The following is a 24,834-nucleotide window of genomic DNA, read 5'->3' as shown; positions in this document are numbered from 1 at the left end:
CACACGAGTCTCAGTCTCTTCTGTGGAATGTGTTTGACTTTATAGGAGACAGACAGTAGAGCAGGCCTTCGAGCCCACATGCCTTCCTGATCAAGGACCAAATCCTTGGGCCAAGGAGTTGTTATTTGATTTTTGCTGGCCCTGGAAATATTTGATTTGATGTGGGCAAATGGAACTAAATCAGGGTGGTCTAGATCCCTTGGTCATCCCTTCTAGTCTGAAAGATCTAAATGTTATGTTTTGGAAATGTGTTATTCCTTCCCAAAATGTATCTATCTAAAAATGTTCTCTAAATTCAACCAACTACTAGGTCAGGATCCCCACATTGAGACACTTAGACATATCCTGCTTAAAGTGTCCTCCTTCTTAAGCCTCAGGCTGTGACATCTCCACGGTGGAATAGCACAGTCCTGCTCCAAGCACTTGACTGTGGTTAGCCGTGCAGGCCTGTCTTTGATTTGGGGCCTCTCATTTTGTTGCCTCCAGAAATTATGTTAATAACCAAACACCCTTCTTAAAATAACAGAGTCTTTTGGGAATACAAGGATTGTAGAAAATGAGAAGCCAAAAAGCAATAAACAAACTGTTCTCATGTGCAGCTGAACATGACCACTTACCTTCCAGATGGGGAACCTCAGTATTTTAAAGCTTCCTATAGCTCATCCTTCCCTGCTTCTCTGAGGAGGACTTCCAGTCTTGATAGCACAGTTTCTTTTCTTAACTCATTGACCTTTCTCTCCCCATTTCCTTCAGGGAAAGTCTTTAAAAATGTCTCTCTTTTTATTTGTTTGTAGGCCTTCGATCTGTTAACTCAGCGCTCAAGTAAAACTGGCTTTCAGCTGATGGGAGACAGGAAATAGGTTTCATGAAGCTATTAGCTTTTCCCATTGTTTTTTAAGTGTGTAGAAGTGTTTTGTTGGTTTGTTTATTTTAATCCAGAAACCATTGTGGTTGCTTTTGTGTTCTGTTCCAGCAGTTTCAATTAAATTAGGATATTTTTTTTTTACAGGAAAGTCTAGTGACTCATTACTACAGAGTAACTTAACTCCACTGACCAGGTTGCACACCGTGTTTACTTACATAGTCCAGAATTAACAATTCTTAGATGCTCACCTAACAGTTTCACATTGGTGAGTTTGCTGACACTCAAACCTTTCTTGCATTTTAACGTGGCAGGGCAGAAGGGTGAATAGTTTTTGAGCGCAGTTACAGGCAGTGCCTGTGGATTACTTCAGCCATGTCAGGGCTTGAGTTTTCGTGGGATTGTTATAGGCATGAAATAGCACTACAGATTAAAAAGTTTGATTGTCACTTCCCATTATAACAGATTAATTCATCCATTTGGGCTGTAACTTGTCTTGCTGGCTATCTATCCATGTGGAAAAAATTCAGACAAAACTTTTGAGCTGTTTCAGAAAACAAGACTAAGGGAAAATACTACCTTTTGCCCACAGCATCTAGAAATCATTTATATGAAAACTTCAGATAGCTTGCTTTGTGGAGGAGGAGCTTGAGGAAGGGAGAAGGTGGGGAAGGAGACAGAAACCCTCAGGGATCCATGACGTGGGGCGTGCGTCATCCTTGCATCATGGCATGGTGCCATCCAGGGCAGAAGATGAGAACCTCCTCTCCATACCAGTGTCAGAAATTATGTCAGTTTTTAAGTGGGGTACAGTGCAATGAACATGATGTGGCAAGTCCCGCATTTGCTATTTCCATTGTTTCCGCTGGCTTGGAGTTGTCAGCCAGCGATCCTGAGGTATTTCCCATCTCAGATAGCTCCTATGGGAGCAGCTCTACAAGCCAGACATGATGCATGTGCCTAGGTCTCCCTTTAGTGGCGATGCACAGTAAGTATAACTGCCAGGGATCACTTCTTCAGCAGAGTTAATGGGGCTTTCACTGGGTCATGGGTTTGGTCTGAAGCATGCTTCCACATTTAGCTAGAATGCTTGTAGATGCATCTTCCCTACACTTCTTAAGGCCAAAACTAAAAGGTGAAAGGCAGAACATGACAGAACGTGAGGTTCTGGTCAAAGAAGAGCAGATGATCGGTAGGCTTTAAAGCAGGGGAAGTTTGTGCTGTCCTTCTACAAGTAGAGGAGTTTGTCAGGGGTAGAGGATTTGTCAGTAAAAGTAAAAGAAGAGATGCAGAACAGCTTGGTGCTGTGAAGCAAATAAAGTCTCTAGTGGGAAGGTAGAAGATGAGGAACTAAAAGCAGAATTTTCTTTGTTCCCGTCACTCACGAAAAAAGCCTCAGGAGAAAAATGTTTATAGTGATGGAGCCAAAGATTTAAGGGCCATGGCTTGGCACTAAAATTATGAAGGATTCAGTAGCTAGTCACTCCAGAATTGTTGTGAGCCAAATTCTGAAAAGCCTTAAGATTTGCTTATGTTTTATGGTGCCATTCAGTCTAGCATCTTCACTCCCACACTACTGTACCCTTTCTTTGCTTTTTCACAGGATGGAGGTACTGCTCTTCTAGCTGCTTGTCAGTACGGGCACACAAAGGTAGTGGAAACTCTGTTGAAGCACGGTGCCAACATTCACGATCAGCTTTACGTGAGTTATTCGACACGGGTAATATTGACAACACTGGTGGTGGAACAAATGTGCTGTTTGTTGGACAGCAGTGGGTACTCTGGCTCCAGCACAGAGAAGCATTTGCCAAATGTTGTGGTTTTGTAGTACTCTGCTTCTCTACACTGTGATTTTTGTTAACTGTCTGCTTTTCACAGTTTTGGGAGAAGTGGTACAAAGCCAGAAAAGATGGGTTAGCTATGTTTTGGTTCCTTGTCTGTAAGAAGGCTTTGTGCCAAACCAGCACCATCATTGTGCTGTCCCTTACCATTGAACAAAAGCTCATGTTATGTTTTACCACATCAGATTTGCATTGCAGGCAGAGAACTGAATAACTTTAAAGCCACTGAGGCATTCAAGAATCAGTTTATCAGTCTTCTGCCAAGAAATGTAGTAGAAGTTATGTTATCTTTAATATATATATATTTAATATCAGTTAAAATGAGGCTATTTGGTATTTGTGTGTCTCTAGTTTGTCAGTTCTTTGGGCAAAGAGTGGTTAAAATGACCAAACTGACATTGTTTAGTTGACTTTTCAGAAAGCTGGACTGAGCCAATGAAGTACTGGATTTAATTTACTTCAGCAGAGACACAAATAGGCTGGGCTTCTCAGCATTCAACAAAAATGATTGGCAGGCTTTCTCTCCACTTCCCACCACTCTTTCCTACCCGAGGGCATAAGACAAGTCTGACAAAGAGGAATTTGTTCCCCGTGGATATATGTTTGTTTTTTTTCATCCTTTTTGATGAGGTTTGCAGGATGCTGTTGGTCAGCACTGAGCACTCTCAGCTCCCACCAGTCTTCATGCACTGGTCACACAGAGAGACCCCACCTCTGCGCGGCTCCCACCCCACATTTGTGCAGAAGGGTGCTCCACGGTCACTGCTGTCCTTGCTTATCTAAGGGTTAGAATAATTCATAACATTCATAATGTTTGTCATCCTCTGTTTGCTAATCCCAGGGTTTTCCACCTGGTTTAAAAATAGCAGCGCTTTTGCACCTGGAGACACTTACCTAGAAATAAAGGCAGTAAAATGACTTCCTTGTTGTCTCCCCTTGAAACGAGCAGTATTTACATTCAGATTTAGAGATGTATTTTTATTGCTCAAAGTCATGAGGCAAAACCAGTCAGAAAAAGCTGCTTAATAAAGTAAGAACACAACATCTTAAAAACAAACGTTAGCCTAACTCTTTTTTTTTTTTTTTTTTGGGACATTGCCAAGTGGCTTTTACACAGTGGTATCCGGCTGGCAGTTTCACTTGCAGGCAGCCAAAGGAGAGGGAGTTCATGCATGCACTTGGGCAGTCCTCCCCAGACCATCAAGATAGATGTTTTAATTTTAAGCTGAATCATGTGAGGGGTAGAGGAGAACACAAGAAAATACATCAACTAAACAGTGCTAGTTGCAGAAATATTTTATAGCCTCTAAACAACTTTCTTGTTATAGCACCAAATCAAGTACAAATCCTAAATAATTGCTTTAAAATAATAATGGTTGTATGACAGGCAAGCCAGGCTCTCCATCTTGATTGGTGCTGTATTAAAGAGCTCTTTAATGTTACGCAACCTTGTCTGCTTTCTAAATGGAAGTGTTCCTACTGTATGTGTCTCTGGAGGAAGCTGCAAAACGTCCGATGCCATCACCCTATTTCATGCACTTGCATAGCAGCCAGAGGAAACAGACCCTCAGAGGGCCTGGGGATGGATATTCACCTGCAGTGCCAGCAGATACCTCTCTTCTTTACCAGGAAGGACATTTGCCATGCAACCAAGGTCAAACATTTTAGATTCAGTCCCTGGGCATGCTATTCAGCACAGGTTTCAGGCCTGCGCTGAGTTTTGCAGAAGGAGGGCCTAAGCAGTATGTCTTTCCACTTCTAGTTGGTTGGATGGCTTTTAATGTGGTTTGAAAATTTTTCACTGAAAAAAACAAACTCAATGAGATACGAGTTTTTATTTTTCTTCCTATGGAGAAAGCTTATGTGACTCCAAGTGTTATGAATTTTCTAATGTCAAGAACATCTCCACGTGAAAGTCATGCTGAAAAAAAATAAATCCCGGATTAGTTCATTTTCTTCACAAACTTTTCTTAGAGGAATGATGGCTTCTGATAGGGCTGTGAGGTACTCTGTCCTGCATGTGCTACATTTACCCACTTTTATAACAGAGCCAATCTCTTCTGCATTATTGGCCAGATCAGTGGTCTAGTTGCTGGCGTGGCGTAGCAGTATGGCACAGTACTCACTCCTTCAGTCTAAAGGGCAGGCTTCAATGCCAGTCTCCAGTTCTGCAAAGTATTTGAACACGTTTTCACCATGTGCATCTCTGTGTCAGAACATCTCTGCATGAGCTAAACAAACCTGAATAGATGTATTTGCCTAAATAGGAATGGATTTCCAGTTATGTAGACCAATGCTTTGGTGATCTAGACTCTTAGCATGCCAGACCCAGGACTTAATGCTGTTTGATACTTGAGGGAAGCCAGTACTTCTGTGTGCTGAATGAAAACATTGCCATAGTTTGTGATTTCGGTCATTACTCCTTGAGCTCAGCTGTATATATATGCTGTTACACTGCATAATGGCTTAGGAAGGAGAAGATGATTCAGTTTGCTTTGTTTTTGTGTGAAAAGTACAGTATAACTTCAAAACAGTATAAGCTGGATATATTTGTTCTTAGGATGGAGCTTCTGCAATTTTCTTGGCAGCGCAAGGAGGCTACCTGGATGTCATCCGATTGCTCCTTTCTTCAGGAGCAAAGGTTAACCAGCCACGACAGGTAAGCTCAACACTTCAGGGCAGAGCTGGGATCTAATTACTAAATCTCATATTTATTGAAAGTTAACACTGGAATTTTCTCTGGACATCAGGTTCCCATGGAGGTTCTTCACTAAAAGGTAAATTGTGGCCGTGTCTGCGTTTGTGTGCTAGTTCAGAGTCATAGTGTGGATCTGAAGGAAGTGCCCCAGTTGTTTCTGCTTGCACACAACCTAGGTAATTTCCGTAAGAAGTGAAACTGGAAGCTCCATTTTAGGCGTGCACCAATTGTGCTTCACATCCTAAAGGAGATCAGACCTCTGGCTGATCCTTGGGAATGTTTTGAACCATGTGCAGGTTGGGCACGTTTGGGCCACGGGACCAGACTAAATCAAAATAAAACCCTCAAGCTGTATTTAATGTTGATATGAGGGCCTTGCACTACCTCTTGCAACTACTGAGCTGTTTCTGCTGCACCAAGCTACTTGTGAGCACGCATAGCCCATCACGTCCTTGCGTTCCTTTGAAAATCCTTGGAAAAGCTTTGGACAATCTGGGAATAGTAGTGAGAGAAATTCAGTGTACTGAAATCACCAGAAATGTGGGTTCAGTATTGAAGCTAATCTTTGAAAAAGCCTTTCACTTTCAGTTTTATTTTGTATCCTCCCTGTGTACTCTGAAATTCAGGCGGGAGTATTAACCTTCACCTCTGTAAGAACTCGGTACGTGTGCAGAGCTTTGCTATCTATGTTTCCAGTTGCTCCCTCTGGTGGGTCTGATCCTGTAAACACACGAGACCAGTGGCAACTGTGAGCACGAAATTAGCTCCTCTGTAGGCAGTGGGGCTGCTGTTTGATCATTAAATGTTACGAATGAATTAGGTGTGGGGCTGGTTCAGAGATCTCTGCTATAGAAGGCGAAGGGCTAGCTCCACCTTGCATTACTGTGTGCTGTTGTTAGGTATGGATGCATATAGGTTAGGTCTTAAACTAAGGGATACATAAGCATACCTGGTTTACAGAGACATATAAAAACTCTCTTAGTTTCCAAAAATATGGATCTTTAATTGTTTACCTGTGGCTTGATTCTAAAATCAGTGCTTATACAGCACCTTTAGATGCTTCTTTGAATAGCCAGGTGTGGGAGTTGCCCAGCTAACTTTGCTCCTGGCACTTCGAGGTGTCTGGTTAGAGACAGACATTCCCAGGAATCTTTGCCTGCTCTGGGAGAGCCTCCCCTGTGGTCTGCTGAAACCCTGCAGGCAAGGTAGCTGTCCTGGGCCTTGACTGCACATTGTAAATTGATGGGATAAGGTCTTGTGCTTGCAATCAGTCACGTATGTCTGCCAGGTGTCTGTGATCACTGACTGTAGCAAGTAAAAAATCAGGAGGCAGGAGCAAATAAATGTGAGGACTCTAATAACAGGGGACAGCGTGGCATGTGACAAGTTTGGCCAGGTATTTTTAGGACTTCTTTTCATCTGCCCCAAAGAACCTGAAAAATCATAGCTTGGCAGCAGAGATTAATCTATACGGCTTCTGCTGCATCTGTAGGTTTGTGTCTCCTTGCTGCTCCTCTAGTGTAAATAAACTGCACTAATATTTTATGTTCCCAAAACTAAAGTCATTTTCCTGCTGGATAAGAAGGATAAATAAATGTTTGCATTAACACCTTTTTGAGTGGGTCAAAATAAAGCTGGGGAGCCTTTGATTTAGCTGAACCAGTTTCACATTCATGCAACACAACGTGTTTCGTGATGCATGTTCAAATCTCAGTCGAGGCAAAGACTCAACTCCATGCGAATGCCCCTCCTGGCTCTGTCTCATCTCCAGCAGTATGGGCTTAGTTTGCCTCAGGGTACCTCGGATCCCTGCTAAGATTATGCCTGGATAGGTCTGTGGCATTTGTATTCAGGTCCACTGTAATCCAAAGCATTTCCTCAACAAACGGAGCATTTTTACTGTTTAATTAGTAAAGAAATGGTTGGATGGACTTCAGTCTCTCTCTTACTAACAAATTTGCACTTTGTTCAAAGGTGGCATGTTGGTTACCAGGAATGCAGCCCTAGATGGTGCACTTTTGAAGCCAGATGTCTCCTACAAGCTATGTTGCTCTTACTGCTGTAGGAAACTTTTCCAAGCAACATAACATTGAATGCAGGACTGCCTGTAGCTGCAGAGCGCAAGGTTCATGCTTCTCCTTCCTAAGTGCCCATGCTTTCCTCTCTGTCTGGTGAATTCAGGGGTGTAATTCACCTGTCTGACCACATGCATCTTCCCTGTATGTGTCTTTCTGCTGCTCCAGTGTGTACCAGTTCCCCTTCTGTCTTGTGCCCCATCTCCCAGTCCCATGGGGTTCTCCAACACCTTGGAGATGCCTGTGTGCAGGCCATTCAGCTCAGCTCTCACAAGGCTGAAGAGGGAAGCTTTCTTCCCTGGCAACATCATTCCCCTTGATTTGTAACCTTCTTTTCTTGTTTCTGATGCTGGGCCCCCAAGGAGCTGGGCTGGAATCCTTTTGTCATCTTTTCGTCTAGACAGAGCTCGGAGCAATGTCTGCAGCCCAGTGTAGGCAATGTTTCTTTGCTTCTCTGACTCAAAAACAAAGCAAGGTTATTTGCCAATGAATTTTATACTCTGTGCAGGCTGTAGTTTGACTGTCTAAGGAGACTGAAAATGTTATTAAAATTAATGTTTTTTTTTGTTTTGTTTGTTTTGTTTTTCCTTTACCTGTGATATGCAATCAAACATATATGCAAGCTAGTAAATAGAGTGCAGACTACAGTCCAGCAAGCTTGACTTACTTGTTTTTAGAAAGAATTCAACTTGTATAGTGGTGCAAATGGACTGGTAGGCAGAGTGGTGGAGGAGATGACACTGAGCAGCCTGTGAGTAGGGTCTCTCTGTCCCTGAAAATCCTCAGGGGGAACACAAGGGTAATTTCACCTCCTACAGTAATCTGGCCCTTTCTAAGACTCTAAGTCTCCAGCAAGCACTGAGTTTCAAAGCTGCAAAGCAAACTCTTAAGTTAATGAGTAAGAGAAGGAGCATTAGAAATTTCTGCCAGGGTATGTTTGGGACTGCTGGACATTATGAGATATAGTTTGTATCTATTACGAATTTACAGGCACATAAGGAAATAATAAACACAGCTTTAAACATATGGAGCATTTAACATTGTTTGTTCTACAAGCGTAACGGTCTCCAGTCTGCTGGGTGGTCGGAGGAACGAGAAATGGAAAGTACTTTTTGAACTGCTTCTTTCCCTGCTCTCGTTTTCTTCCTGACTCATCTCTGAGTCTTAATATCTGTTTATACGGGAATTTTTGCATGGCATCTCAGTACAACATAATATCTCTTTTGCACCATACACCAACATCAAAATGAACGGAAATCTCATCTACACCATGTAAATATTATATGCTTTTACATAAACCCGCCTGTTAGATGCTGTTTGCATATAAGATAGAAGCTGGCATTAATCACTGTGAGCCCTCCATCAACTTCTTCACCTTTCTTTTTTTTTTTTTTTTTTAAGCTAAATTCTCCAAGGTGCTCACTCTTTTTCACAATGTATTTTTGTCTCTACTCCATAACTGAGATGCTAACAATGATATCTAGCAGCAATACTGTTAAGGACAGTTAATGGTAACACTGATGTTACCCAACACACGTATTGCCTTCTGCTTCTTTCACTTCATGACTGAAAACAAGAGTCATAAACAGCACTGTGAGTGAAAGAAAGCTGCTATGTTCCCCATGCTGTTCTTGTACTTGTATTTTTTACGTAAACAGAAATGTGGATTTGCATAGCATTTGTTCCTTGTGCCCATTAAATTGTGTAGGTGGCATGCTCTTTTCCAAGTTTTATAGGCTTTTTCATTGCCCCTCTTGCTATTTTCTAGAGCCCTCTGGTGGGGGAAGATTAGAAAAATATCAAGTGTCCGTTTACTGATAAGGAAAACACTGTATATTGGAGACAGACAGTTTTTGCTATCACGCTAACATCACATGCCCTCCATACAAGAGAGCCTTTGTTATTTTTGAATCATAAAGAAAACCCGTGGTTTTAACAGGGTATGTACTAAAATGAGGTCAGCCACTAGCATCCATGAGATCATTTATAGAGAACTGATACCAGAGTCAGCAAAGATCCTGTTTTTTGCCATTTTAAAAACTAAAGATCTCAGGGTGTGCATTTGCTTTTCCTCAGAACCAGAAAAGGTGAAAACCAGAATACTATATCAAAGGGAGAAATAACTTTATTTTTTCTTCCAGTGGATTAAATCACTAGCCCGCAGAAAGCAGAGAATGGTTCAACAATGTTTTTGAATAGCTTTAGCAAGTCATATGAATCTTCACTTGGAAGAGAGAGATTACTTCTTTGATCAAGGTGGAAATATTTTATTTAAAGTAAAAAGCTGTTTCCTTCTGAAACTTCTCATTAAGGCACTTTCAGGGGTTTTGTCTCATTCTTTTCCTGCCAAGTCTTCAGGCTGCTGAGGCTGGCAGGAGGAGCTGGCAGAAGCAGGCACCCTGCTACTTGTGGTCTCACTTATAAGTTAAAGTCCGTGCAGGCAAAGCCTTTTATTAAAGGACCATGCAAATTAATTTGGCGCCACATAACTAACTGCTGGAGTCCTCTTGTAATCTTGAGAAGCAAATTTGGCCATTTAGGAGGAAATGAAGGAAAAATAAAAAACTAAATCCTAATTGCAGAAATAATACTTCCAGTGTTTCAACTCACCTTTGCATTTGGGATAGAAATTCATCAGAATGTTTAGCTTATTTTGAAGATGCTTTTTATTTCCCAGAGTTTCCTGCTGAAATCATGATTGCCTCAGAGCCTTGGTTTACATTGTATTCCTTGAAAATTGACCTCTTTTTTTTTCTAGTGGAGCTCTTGAAGATAAAATCTGTGGGATACTCACCATCTCTGTAAGTCAGGACATTTTTATCAGATTCCCTAGGAGTGGACAATGTAATTTAACATTGAAAGTTGCTAATCACCTCCAATTGTTCATTGGCTTCTATAAACAGCTCTCATTTAATAGGTACAGACACCCAGCTGCAGAATTCATCCATGCAGAGATCCTTCTGCCACATCCAGCCACCTAGATTTCGAACTACACAGCATACCTTTGGCCTTTACATTTTAAACTTCCCTATTTGTTTCAGGCACAGCTGGTAAGCCACAGAGGGCTTTTAGTGTTCAAACAGCAATGCCAATTTCAGGTCAACCATGCAAGAGAAAGCATCTAAGGGTTCTTCTACTCAACAACCAGAAATGTTCTGATTTCATACAGTGAGCTCCCACGTGCTTCTGGAAGGCACTCTGCATTTGTCCGTCCATGACGCAGGATTTTATTGAGGAATTGAAGCTCATCCATTCCAGTAGGCAGATTTTGGCAGTCAAATCGGGAGTACACGATATAAAAGCCAAATTTCTCAGCATCCTTCTTTCGTTTTAAGGATGGGACGGCGCCCCTGTGGATCGCGTCGCAGATGGGCCACAGCGAAGTGGTGCGAGTCATGCTGCTGCGGGGAGCTGAGCGTGACGCCGCGCGGGATGTGAGTGCCACCTCTGCCTGTGCTCTGTCTGCAGTTTTGTGCTTCCTGGTGTGTTTTGAGGCCGCAAGGCTGCCTGAGGGGTGGCCCAGTGTCCCCAGAGTTCGTTCTGTTTGCCAGGTTGTAAAGCTTGGGCTCTGTTTCTGCCTGCGTGTCTGGGGTGGCTCCCTGGAAGGACCACCTGGAATAAGAGGATGGATAGAGAGAATGAAGATGTTCATATAAAAGAGAGATAGACGTGATATATGGTGTTACTGGTTTATTTCACCCTGAAGTTTTCAGAGGAAAAATCCTTCAGATGCCCTAAAATTAGCAGCCTGGACAGTGGAGGTGCCTCCTCAAAGATGATGAGCAGAGGAGACCTTGCGGGGGGGACAGCTGGTGTTTCCCTCCAGCCTAGGGGAATGTGGATAAAGCATTTGTCGTGACTGAGCTGATCTTCTCTCTTTTAAAGGATGGTACAACTGCTTTGCTGAAGGCTGCCATTAAAGGGTACAACAATGTGATAGAAGAGCTACTTAAATTCTCTCCCACCCTTGGCCTGCTGAAGGTTAGTAGCATAACACATAGATTTGTCGACAGAAACTCAAGAAGGCAAAGGGTCTAACAAAAGACCTGACATTCATTACAAGTGGAAGATGATAGAGATTGAGCCCAAAAAGTCAAGAGAAAAATGAAATTACTTTATTAAGCCTTTAGTGCTACACACAAACACATCTTTTCAGAAGATATTGTGAAATTGATCTTTGGAATAAGGAAGGACATCATGCTGTGGGAGGAATTCTCTTGCTTTTTGTCAGCTGATTTTATTGCTACAGTAAACAGATTGCTCGTGGTGGTGCAGTTGTCAGCATTATACCCTGCCCTTTTATTGCCTTTAGTCAGCAAGCTAGAACCCTGAGAGATCAGTTGTGAGTAGCTCTTTGTTTGTTTTGATTTTCCTCTGAAATCAACCAGTGACTCAAAAATAATAGCAGGTATCTGGAAGCTGCATTTGAATGGCTGATAAAATTTCACACACCCATAAATCATACACTTTGATGACTTCTGTGAATGCAACTAATTGGCAATTTTGATAACCTTGAAAATGCAGGTGGCATTAACTTGATTGTTAGTTAAGAGTAAGAAATAGCTTCCACACTTACATGAACTGTCAGCTTGCAGCCACGAACGAAAAAGGTCAGCTATGATAAAAATCACCATTCGGCTGCCTACCAGGGAGAACATTAATCATGAGAGAAAGGAGATAAAATGCACAGCTGGTTTCCATTACTGCTCGTACTCCTGTTACAGTTGTGAATGGCTGATTTCACCAGGCAGCAGCAAGTGCTGTGTTCTTTTCACCTCTAATCTATTGACAAGGGCAATTTAAAAAAAAAAAAAAGAAGATACTAGTGTGGTGAAGTGAACCTGACTCTCACTTTTATTAAAGCATTTAACATCACTTCCTTTGTAGTCCACTAGCCTGCTGGCACCCTCTCCAAATCAGTCAGGCTTTCGCGACCTAACATCTTCCATGTTATTTCTCATTTGTGGGTTTGTTCTCTGCAAGCATCTTTGTTTAGCTGCCTTTTTGATTCCAAACATCTCCACTGGTGTTTTCCAGAATGGGACTTCTGCCCTCCACGCGGCCGTTCTGAGTGGCAATGTGAGGACGGTGGCGCTGCTGCTGGAAGCAGGAGCAGACCCGTGCCTGAGGAATAAGGTACTTCCTGGTGTGCCACCCGGGGCTAGGACCAGCACTGAGCCTCGGAGCACCTGTGCATGCAACATAGGTGGTGGTTGTCCACGTCTCTGTGTGAGATCATGACTGCACCTTGATCACCTGCAGCACCAACGTTCAGTCCATCAGTTTTCGTACACAAGCATCTATAAAGGTGCTGCTACCCATGAATTAACGTCAGCCTCAGAATAACCAGACCATGCACTCATTCACCCAGCACCACAGGTTAAATTGCTAGCTGTAACTAATCAAGGGCCAGCTAGATTGTATTTTAGGGAAACAGTACTTGGTTTGATAAGTCGTAAGTTATATTCATGTCTCATTTCACAGATGTGTAAGAAGGATATGTCCACAGTAGGAGAAATCTACATCTGGGTGCCTTCGTTAGAATTTTCTTAGGATTTAGCACATTGCTAGTAGAAATAATACCATAGAATTACATGCACTTTTCCAATATCTTCTTATAAATTTGTTAGTTTATTAAAGTAACTTTTATTCCTTTTATGACAGCAATGTTTCTGGAAAAAAAAAACCTATAAAGTGTTTTAACATTAAATGCTTGATCATTTCTATGAAAATGTCTTCCTCTGAGTTGTGTATAGAGTCTGTTTGCTTCTAGCATTTGATATCTAGCTGGGTTTGTTAAGCTGTGAATGGTTGTACTGGTATTTACTTCTGGTTTATGATTACGTGAATGAAAGTTTACAACACGAGTAATCCAGCATATGCCTTCTGAACGCTTTGGTTATTTAATATAAAATCAGTGCATGTAATTCCGACATCAATCCACTTGATGGCAGCAGGGTTAATGCCACTCATACAGTAGTTTTTGCTGATAGACGTTTTGTTTTGATGCAATCATCCAAACAATGTGCAAGACTTTTCTGCTGTTGGTAGTGATTTGCAGAAGGAGGGTGTACAGCATACGTCTGTGTTTATAACTTCTCCTAAAGATTTTTTTTTTTTTTGAAAAAGCATGCAATTTGGCACAACAGTACATTTGCAGAACAGAATTATTGATTTTCAGAAGTAACTTCATTATCAATAATTTCTATTATTAAAATTGTATTCAATAAATACAGAAGACCAAACCCTGCTATTCTGTTACCTATCCTACACAATAGCATTGACTATTTCATAGCAAGTAAAGTTTTTTTCCTTGGATTTTTATGGACTTAAAGACCTGCCTCATCTCCCCAAAGGATCATCAGCCATGTTCTCTTTCAATTTTGTGGCAGCAGCATTGGGAGCCCAGGGGATACCATTTACCCTGGACAGGCAGCACAAAACAAGATGACCACACAAATCCTGTGCTAGGATTATTTTGAAGACTTAAGTGAGGTTTTGTAAAGTGCTATGTTATAATCATGTTATTGTAAGATGCTACATCAAAAGCCAGTTATTTCTGCAGTATAAACATATACTAAGTCTTGTTAGGTACAGGGCATGGAAAGATGACTTTAAGACATCTCCAACAGCGGTGGAGACAAAGCTGAGATAAGCACATCATGGTTATACCCGGCACCATCTTCTTTAGAACGTGAGGATTTAAAACCATATTTGGGAAATAATCACTCATTTTTGCTAACCTTAAGACTTTTTGTTCCAGGCCAACGAGCTGCCAGCAGAACTAACGAAAAATGAACGCATCCTCCGACTCCTTCGCACAAAGGAAAAGCAAAGGAAGAGCTAATGCTGCCCTATAGCAAATGCAGTTTGACAGAGCTGTGCCCTGACGGCACTATCGTGACAGTAAACCTAGGTTGCCCAAGAAGGTTTTTGTGGAACAGTTTGCCTGATCAGCCTCTCCAGTATATGCTTGTGAACACATGAGGCCCTTGCCATGGATTTGCCATGCCCTTGGGCCTCCATCTGGCATCGCTGAACTCAGAAGGACCGCAACAGGAGTAGGGTTTGGCCTGAGAGCAGTGTTTGCCCTGCAGCCCTACCTATACTCCAGGATCCCTCTGGTGCCAGCACTGACCTTAGCTCCTCCACGCCTGCAGTGTACGCATCCCCGCGCACCCGAGTGCTCCCGCTGTTTCGGAGATGCGTCCCTCTACTGGCATGGCCACACGCCTGCAATGAGTGCCTTGGGGTGCACTCGTGGGTTGGGAGCACTCAGCCCTTGTGCCAAAAGGACGCCCAGGTCTTGCAGCTGTTTGGAGTCAGCTGGTCCCCATGGTGCTGCTGCCCTCCCTTTGGTGGCAGTGCTGGCTCTGCCGATTCCTCTGTACCTCCAAGTGCCACGCAGGGCTACAGGTGACATCCCGCCTATGACATACCAACAGGAAAAGTCCTCCTGCCAGTCCAGGGCTTTGATAAGAATTTTGTTTCTACAGTACAGATGCTACACAAGTAATCTATGTTCTGCATGCCCCCCCTATGTTACACTATGTTTTGATATCCACAACTACTATGCAATGCACTTGTTCCCAAAGTCTGTTGGCAGTAGTTAAGGGAGAAGTGCACAGTCGTACAGGTGTTTCAACAGCTGGTGAGAGGGTTACATGTAGCCATGCTCAAACAGGCCCACTAATTAATGCGGGCCTGGAAAATGAACTCTCAGCAGCAATTTTGGCCTTTGTTGTGGTTGAGATGCTTAAAATAAGACATTCTACTAGTGTCTGCGTGGAGAAGACAGTGAAAATTGTTAAGGTTTTGTAAAGAGCTATGTTATAACCATGTTACTGTAAGATGCTACATCAAGACCCAGTCATTTCTGCAGTATAAGCATATACGAAGTCTTGTTAGCCACAAATACATTACAGATCGTTTTACATTGAGTCGAGGTATAAGGTTAGTCAGTACATAAATCCAGGGACTTCATCTGTCTTCAGACCTTGGCAAATTGCTGAAAAATTGCTTAAGATGTTGAGGACAGAGAACATTGAAAGGAGACACAAAATAGTCTCTGCTTAGAAAATATCTGCCTGGGATTCAGCTGAATTGTTGCACTTTGCTTCAATGAGTTAAAAAAAAATAAATTAGTGAGTTTGCACAAATGAATGTAGTTTACTGAGAGCAAATTAGCCATATATATTGCCAAATCATAAAATTATTCTTCTTGTGAATAAGTTAGATAAGAAGTCAGGTTTCTGGTGAAGAGTACAGAAGTGGGCATACCTTTGCTTGCAAGCTAAAATTACTATTCGATTTCTATTCAGCATTGGAAAGAAAACCTTTAAAGTTTTCCAACAATATAAGACAACACCAGAAAAATCTCTTTGTTTAGGTAATTTTTGCTGTTGTACTTTTCAATTAAAATAATGTTGTGCCTAACTGAAACTTGCAGACAAACCGGTACAGAACCAAAGAATTATGCAAGATGTGCAGAGGATGATTGTATCCAGGGTTCAGTCCTGTGAAAGACTCAAAAATATTGAGCATGCAGAAATCTCAAGAGCCTTATTGGGAAGTTAATTTGCACAGCATTTTATGGGACTGGACTCTAAGTTCTTTAACAAGCAACGCTGAAGAGGGTAGGTTCATCTGGAGCCCCCAGTGGGTCAAAGATGAACATTTTGCTTTGGAGAAAGCCAGAAGGACTTTAGGCAGCCCTGCCATGATACTGGTCTTTCTCCTGAAAGTTTCTTCAGATCAACATCTGGGAACAACCACACCATTAAGATAAAAGGCCCTTTCATAGTTGTAAAGGAGGAGGATAATCATGGAAGGCCTCCAGTAGCCAGCCATTCTGGGTGAGCAATAAATACTATCAGACAGGCTGTAATGATCGATATTCCTAAAATGTGGAAGCATCCACTGTTGGTGAGCATCTCCTATTTCTCTTGATGTCAGAGTGTAGGGGAGAGGATAGGGAAAACCAACAGTAACCTTGTGATGGCTGAAGTGAACAAGCTGGGAGAGCAACCTGAAGTTGTCTAACATCTGCAGGCAGTCTCTCCTTTCTGCCAGGTATATTTGCTTTTATTGAGTAGTCTCACCCCAAAAGGGGCAGCTACTCAGTAAAAAAGTTTCTTGAACAATGCCTGTCCATGGGAAAATGCTCCCCACCACTTATAGCGGGACTTTGCAAGTCCTGTTTCCACCTTCCTCCATGACTGGCTACCACGGCCTAGGTTCCAGTGCAACCAGTGAGGAACATCTGGGACGCCACATCCCGTACGGGGTATCTGCTGACCTCCGTCGGAGTAGATACAGTCACCAGGTCCTCTTTTCTGAGTAATATTGGGCTATAACAGGCTTTTTGATTATAAACAACATTTGAAATGTGGAGCTGCCACGGGTTGAAGGGAGAGGCCTGCAGCTCCCATTAATGCTGGGTATAGGACATGCAGGCCTTGGACCAGCGGTGGTGGAGAACTGGCAGCAAAGTCTTTCTCTGCCACATTCATGCTGAAGTTGAATCTAGCTTCAGCAAAGACACTGCTCATCCAGCTTGGGATTTTAAGCGTGGAGACCTTCCCGTTGGGAGCATTTGTTTCGTCTCAGAGCCTCTGAGGAGAGGGCTGTTTGTGGCTTTGAGTTCCCAGTAACCAAAAGGTGCTTATTCTACCTGTAGATGGGCTTGGACGTTGCAATACTGTTCCTCACCATGCAATTAACCTTTCCACAAAGAAACCTTAATAAATATTAGTATTTATGTAGCCAATGTTATCTTTAAAGTGCTCAGTAAACACTGCTGTGGTTTGTTTGTTGTTCTAAACTGGAAACCTGCTTTCCCTTCTTGGCTGAAGTGATTTACTGATACCAACAGTCGCTCTTGTTGTAGTGCCTTTTGTGCAAGGCTTTCAGAGTGTTCTGTGGAAGCTCCGAAACCTATTAGGCAGGGAAATAGATGATTTCATTTACACACCAGTGAAATGCAGCAACAGCTCATCTCTTCGTGTTAATGGGCAAGAGCAAATTTAGATTAGAAACTGAGGGACACCAAATCTGCTTCCTAGATGACAGGGTGAACTAGAATGGGACAGGATAACAGGCCCAAATGTTTTCGTTTCAACATCCAGGGGCCCAGCCTGCTGCTCTCTCCACCTGGGATTTATGCAGGTGCTGTGGGCCAGTGACTTCCCAGCAGCTCCAAGTGAGTACAAAGGAGGTGCAAGAACAAGCTGCACAGGAGTCGAGGAAAAGTATAGAGCACCATGCCTTTATTTCACATTTATTTCACAAATAATTTCATTATTTGGAAATGACACAAAAGGCAATGTTGTACCCCTGACATAATGCCTCTTCTTGCACATGCCGTTCTTGCCTTGCAGCAAAATTGTCTCGCTGGTGATCCTCCTCCCCTTGTTTAAACTAGAAGAGCCAAGAGGCTCTTCTAGATTAGAGCACCTGATCAAACAGCTGCAGGTGACATTTAATGCACTTTAACGATTGTTTGTCTCAAAGTTGGAGCCTAATCAGAAGAATAATTTCCATTTTATTCCACCAATCATAGCAACTACTGGGAAATCCATAAGTAAACCAAATTTCTTCTTGTCTTGGAAATTTCAAAATCGTTGTACTGAAAATAGGGTAGCACAAAAACTGGCCCATTTGTCCTCCCTTTAATACAAACACAATAGACATAAAATACTGCCTTTGTTTGGAACCCTTGTCATTGTGCCACACTCCTTGAGTCAGTGGGTGGTGACAAAACATTAACGTATGCTAGGAATGCAACCAAAGATCATACACACAGCTTTTTTCCAGCGAGGGAGTGATGCACTGCACATACAGGACTAAACAGAATTGTGGCTTCTCACAGTAGCTCTGCAGAAGGTCCTTGCAAATGTCATGTTCATACTTCCCTCAATTCTGGTTTCTTTTGACCCTCCCTGTTATGCATTTCATAAAACCTACACAAATTTATGTATTTCAGTGTAAGATTAATATTCTACAATGGGAACATTGCTTTGCTGAAACACATTTTTCCATACCATCGTTTCAATAAAAATGAATCTACTACTCAGATTATCTTAACTCTCTGTACCCTTCAATATGTATTTGCCTTCTTCTGTATCCTATTCTTTCTATTTGAAGAATTCCAGAATTAATTTTCTATTCTTGTTAAGACCACTTTATTCTATACCACTTGATTCATTAGATCATTGTTTTCCAGGCCTTTACAGATGAGACAGCATTCACAAAACAAACAGAGCCAATGCCCTGGCTTGAAAAACAGGAAAATTTAATTTAGCATGACATAATGAGGTTTATTTCAGATCCAGACCTCACTGGCAGGCTCCCCGTGACATTAATATCCATTAAGTCAGATCTGAAGGAAAGATTTCCAAAATGCAATTTAGGGAACAAAGGAGTATGACTATGCTTTTATTCAGTTAGTCAAACATGCCTTGGTGGTTCAGTTACTATTCCTAAACGTAAAACTGGCCCTTATGCTGATGTGACCCGCTTCAGTTTAAAAAATAAAAAATAAAGTCTACATCCTGCTGATGCACTTATTACAGTAAGCAGGGGATTGTAATTGTAATAAAAGGGGAAAAGAGTCTACAGTGAAAACTCCATTTTTGACTTTGTGTTTGACATCCCGATCTTTTTGCCTTATTACTACAATTTGCTGTTGTGATGAGCTACATTTTCAATCGACGTCAAATATTCCTACAGTCACAAGTCAATAAAGAATCTTCATCTGTACAGAGAAGAATGTTGTGACTTGTTCATGGCCTAAATCACTACAAAGGATGATTTTTGGTAATGCAGAGCTTCTTGATTTTGCATGAAAGCAAAACAAAGTGCAGCGTCAAGAGGCTGAAACTAGGCAAATGCAAATTCGAGCTGTGGGTTTTCAACAGTGAGGCTAGTTATCTAGTGAAGCAAATTGCTTGAGATTATTCCTTCATTATTTGAGTGTTTTGTTTTGTTTTTAAATTACTTTTCAATCTAACAGATGTTTCATCTGAAGCACTTTGCATTTGATTTAGAAATTATTGGATGAAATTATATGACATGCAGCAAGTAATATTATGTGATCATAATAGTCTCTTTGACCTTAGATATATGAGTCAATATTTTTTTTTGCTTTATCTCCTCAGTGATTTAAAGAGATGCTGCCTCTCATGAGATCAATAACAAGACCATATGCTTAGCAACTGTGCCCTGTAGCTGCGCAGCAAAACGACACCTTGGGCACATACCTAAGCCACCTGTAAATAAACCATTTCGCTCTCACTATGTTGACAAGGCATTTTAACCGGACTAATGCTTTAATGCCCTGCTTTTAATGTCGAGGCAGTTCACCCAGAGCTGGCACAAGCTCTGCATAGTGCTGCACTTTGCCAGGGAGCAGGGAACAGCGCAGCAATCTGCGATGTGCCGGCGGGGAACACAGCTAAGTCAGGAAAGAGTGAGGGACACGACTTTTTGCTGTGGCAAATGTTTCACATGAGGTCAACTTTTGAATTTTTTAGTACATCAGTGCATCTGGCACGAGTACACTCTGCACATTTGCTGATAGCAACAAGTGCGGTATATCTCCAAACTCTGCTTTAATAAGAAGTTGTATTTCTACAATGCTTTCTTCCTGCAGCTCACTGTTTGAAACCTGTTTTGGGGTATTTTGGATCCCATGTTGCCATACAATAGGCACCACTTTACAGAGGAGGAAATTGTATTGGAGAGGTTGGGACCCACCCACATCATTCAGCAAGTCTGTGGCAAAACTGGGTCAAGCTTTTCATCTTCTGAATTTAATTATTGAGCTTTTGCTACTAGGTAATAAATAACTCCACCTAGAATGTAGTAAAAATGAACTCTTTTTGGGCACCTTCAACGATAAATGCAGAAAACACATGATGCTAAAGAGTGAGGATAGGACACGGTAGAACAGCCCTACAAATATACTAGGGCAGATACAAAGATGAAAAGATAAAAAGACTTGATTCAGCATCACCTGACACACTACGCCTATTTTTAACACTACTGGCAGCTTCAGGCCGACTGCTGTCAGCCCCCGCAGCATGATTTGATCCCACGTGGAAAGTCTGAAGCCAAAAGCATCTGACCAAAGTAATAGCTGCTCTGAGGCCAGGGCTATTAAAAGTCAAACAGGCCTTCACAAGCAAGGAAGGATGACAAACGAAAGCAATACAATTTGCTTACAATGCCAAATAGGAAACACCAGCTTAGTTTAGTACAGGAATTATTCTGGCTTGGCTGAAAAAAATATTCATGGGGTATGCTACAGCGGTTTTGACTGGCTATACAGAAAAAGTGGAGGTGTGAGAAACTGGGCGAAACTTGCAAACCCACCCACCTGCTGCAGCTTGTCTTTGCACAGGAGGCAAGATTTCCAGGCAGAACACCCTGCCTTCCTCTGTGCTTATGAAACGTGTTGCTTAACGTAGCTCCCACTTCTTCCAATGGCCTCAGGGCGCTATCGCAATAGAAATAAGAAATGCTTGTAATAAATTATACGGGGAAAAAAAAAAAAAAAAAAAAAAAAAAAGAACAGCGACAGACATTTTAATTGACTTTGCTGCAAAGCGATCATGTGGTTTTTCCATTTGTACGTGCAAGTAATTCTGCAGGCAGACTGCAATTTGGAAACTGCCTGATCACTACCACTAGACAAGTGAGCTTCTAGTGGAATCGGCAACGTGTTTTGCTGCACTGGGTAAAGCCATGGAAGCACCTCTGAAAGCAGAGCTCAGGGCCTGCTGTCAAAGCAGGACAGAACAAAGCAGGTAGTTATTTCACACTCGCTGCCAGGCAGATAGCTTCACACCTAAAGGGTATTCAGTGAGGGAGAGTGTTTATTTCATCCTAATGGACAACAGAAGGACCAGTTGGGTGTGATGGGGGCACCAAATGACATCCTACGCCATGAATTAATATTAGCGTCTTCTTTCAGGCAGGAAAAATTAGGTTTGTGCACACTACCAAGAACCAGAATAACTATTCCCTTCCTTCCAAGCAGAAAATCCCTAAAACCTATGCCTAATCTTGGGCTTAAAAGGAAGCCTTATAAAACACAGCTTGCTGGACATTTGTAAGCAATTGCAGCTGGCAGCAGGGACAGTCTCTTTAGTAGCACAGAAAATGCAGTGAGATTTTGGCAGCGTTGACCTGAGTTCATTATTCAGGGCTACTTTTTCCATGCCCAGACAGAAAGGGATAACTTTCAGATGAAACAGTCAAACATGCCAGCTTTATCATTGACTTTTTAATACTCGTGCAACTCCACCTAAAAGCCAGGGAGCTGCACCCTCAGCCTATGCACGTGGAAGAGAGCTGCAACCAAGACTGAAAGCTGCAATAGGACTGAAGGAATACCCAGACGTGGGCCACTGGCTGGCAGCATACAGAAGCAAGGTAAAAACAGGTATATGTTTAGGTTTCCACATCTGCCATTATGAAGGATTTCAGAACTCTGATGGGTTTAGTCAGACCAGTGTTTGGTAATCAACCTTCGCCTCTATTCCACCTCACTTTCACCCATGTAATAAATGGCTCAGTCTTCAAAATAGGACTAAAATCAAAGTTTACAGTTTATTAAAGGAACAGAGGTAAGCAAACAGCGCTGGGTGTGCCAGGAGTCTCTGCTCCACCAAGACGCACACCAGCTACATCAGACAGCTGATTTTTATGCTCCTAGGCTGATACATATTCATTACTACTTCTAAAAAAAACAGGGTTATTATAATTAGTTTCCAGAATCCAAACCCTGCTACTGGAGCATGTGTATCAGTCTCCGGTGGTCCCTCTGGGGGTTTCTGGGGGTCTCTGGTGCTGAAGGCTCATAGCCTTCCTCCCTCTTGTCCTTCTCCTTTGTCCAGCTTGGCTGTATGTCAGAGACTTGTACAACCTCCCCTGCAAGCTTTGTCTTTTAGTTGTTCTTCAGCTCTCCCCGTCTCGTTAATCTCCTGGCCAGATATCAGAGACTTGCATAGTGTCCCATCCAATAGTCATAATAGTTAGCAGTTATTCTGAACCCCCCCAGATATCAGAGACTTCAAGGAAAAGTCTACAAATACATTTCCCTTCAAGCTCTCTATTGACACGAATTGCTAAAACATTCTTTTGCAAGATACAAGACCTATATACATTAACCACTCTGTTTTTCTTAGACTTGTGGTTATACAAGGGTATGTAAGACAGAAGGTCACATTCATCATACCATGCGGCCCTAGCATGGATCCATACTGACACAAATCAGATGAACATATCTCACACCCGTGAGTGTAGAAAAACTGGTGGTATGTGAAGGCATTGCACTGGAATAACAGTGTGGATTTAGACAGCCTTCTAAATACAGCTATCAACCAGGGATTTAGATAAATATTAAAATATTACCCCCTCTGTCTGTACTGTAGGTGGTAGACAAGTGTGATGTAATGGACTTAGTTTGTTGTGGAAATTGCCACTGCAATAGATTCCTTTGTGTTTGCTTTGCAACATTATAAATTGCTTCTGTCTCTCTTAACTTTTTCACCAGCACCGAAACAATTTTTTTTTTATTATTATTATTTTTATTTTTTTAACTTGTAGCTATGTGAGCTATGCCCACTGCAACCTCTGCTTAGGTGGAGTCTCTAGAACATGTGGCAACTAGGTCCCCTGCTTTTCGGATCATACTGCATAGTGCCGAATAAAACTTTGACTTATGACACCAAAATTAAGACACGTTAATTAACTTTAGGTACTTCAGCTTTGGTTAGCGCTTGCCAAATGCCAAGTCACGCACTTGGGATGGAATAAGCCCATGGAAAAGTACAAGCTGGGCAGCAGCAGGGTGGAAAGCAATTTTGCAGAGAAGAATATGGTGGCTGGGCTGGACAGCACGCCGAACATGAGTCAGCAGAGAAGAAAGCCAACCACTTCCTAGGCTGTATTAGCAAGGGTGTAGCCACTGTGGTTATTCCTCCCTCTGTGGGACTTGTCGGACCACATCCGGAGTCCTGGGTCCAGTCTGGGGCTCCCCAGAGGAAACAAGACGCTGACATACTGGAGCAAGTCCAGTTTAATGCTAGCACGACTGCTGGGGGTGCTGTGTTTGTTCAGCCTTAAGCAGAAGGCCAGCTCAGGGCATGTCCTGCTGCTCTCCACCACTACCTCGTGGGAAGATGCAGAGAGGCTGGAGCCACTCTCTCCTTGGACAGGCACAGAGGCACCAGACTCAAGCTGGAAAATGGCAAAATCTCTTTAGATACAGGAAAAAACATTTTGCTCTTCAGTGTGGTCACGCAGTAGACCAGCTTGCTCAGCAAGGCTGTGACATCTCCATCTCTGAAGCTATTCAAAATACAGCCGGACAATTCCCTGAGCAACCTGACCTAAATGGATTCAGCTCTCAGCAAAAAGCCGAACTACATGGCCCTCCAGAGGTCCCTGCCAACATAAATTAGCCCATGAATGTACGAAACCAAGCCCAACCTACATTTTCGTCAGCAGATGGCAATATCAGCTAAATTCCAGCAGCGTAAACAGCCACAAAGGCAACAAAGTACTGGGGAAATACATCAGGGAGAAGCTGCAGGCGAATGTCACACCCTGCTTTGCTTCCTGTGTTTTCCTCGAGACGGATCCCAAACAGATCAGGAGTGCAATCTCCTCACTCCCAAACGATTGCAACACCTCTCAGGCCACCTGATGTCAGCACGTCAGGACCAAACGAAACTCGGCAAGGCAAATTCACCGGCAGTAAAAGCCACTGAAATCAACACTGAGAGCTGATTTTCTGCCGTGCAACCTGAGCCACCCTGCTTGGGGATTATTTTTCTTGTAGCTGTGCCATAACAGCAGCTAGCCATGCGGCCAAACGCACGTGGGGTCATGAGACCAATGCTTTGAAATCACGGACTGATAACTTTAAGGCAAAAATATGAAGCTGTTGCCTAAGCCAGGATTTTTGAGCCTACTTAGGCATTTCTAAACTATGTGATTAATACTTCTATGTTATCAAAACCAGCTAGCATACAACAGATGCGGAATATTTCCTTCTGAAGAGGCACAACTTGGCTCCGAAGAAACCGAAGCAGTGCAGTCGCCACTAAACCTTCACTCGCCCGGAAACAAACAGGCCGCCGCTGGCGCAGCTCACCCCAGGCGGCAGATCACGAGACCCCGGCAGATCACAAGACCTGACTAAAACAAGAAACGATGAGTAGCTCGGATGTCAGCACAGAGTTCCCTCAACACCAAGCGTATTCGCAACCCTAGGGCCCTGGGTGCGCTCCTCACCCCACGACGTGGCTGTGTGGGCACCCATCAGGGCAAGACACCCATTGGGGTGAG

General features: G+C 42.6%; 1 protein-coding gene across 2 annotated transcripts in view; it reads left to right on the top strand.

The window, feature by feature from the left end:
* ANKRD29 (ankyrin repeat domain 29) overlaps positions 1-17,240 on the top strand; it is a 29,558-nt gene extending 12,318 nt beyond the window's left edge. For both annotated transcript variants that reach the window (XM_027451937.3, XM_038175176.2), the window contains exons 5-10: positions 2,466-2,564; positions 5,264-5,362; positions 10,812-10,910; positions 11,362-11,457; positions 12,514-12,612; positions 14,240-17,240. In XM_027451937.3, the coding sequence (XP_027307738.2) occupies positions 2,466-2,564; positions 5,264-5,362; positions 10,812-10,910; positions 11,362-11,457; positions 12,514-12,612; positions 14,240-14,323 (576 nt within the window). In that variant the 3' untranslated portion in view covers positions 14,324-17,240. The remainder of the gene's footprint in view (positions 1-2,465; positions 2,565-5,263; positions 5,363-10,811; positions 10,911-11,361; positions 11,458-12,513; positions 12,613-14,239) is intronic.
* Positions 17,241-24,834: the final 7,594 nt, after the last annotated feature.

Source organism: Anas platyrhynchos, chromosome 2 (genome assembly GCF_047663525.1).
Source record: "Anas platyrhynchos isolate ZD024472 breed Pekin duck chromosome 2, IASCAAS_PekinDuck_T2T, whole genome shotgun sequence".
Classification (NCBI taxonomy): Eukaryota; Metazoa; Chordata; class Aves; order Anseriformes; family Anatidae; genus Anas; species Anas platyrhynchos.
This window is presented reverse-complemented; position numbering and strand designations above follow the sequence as displayed.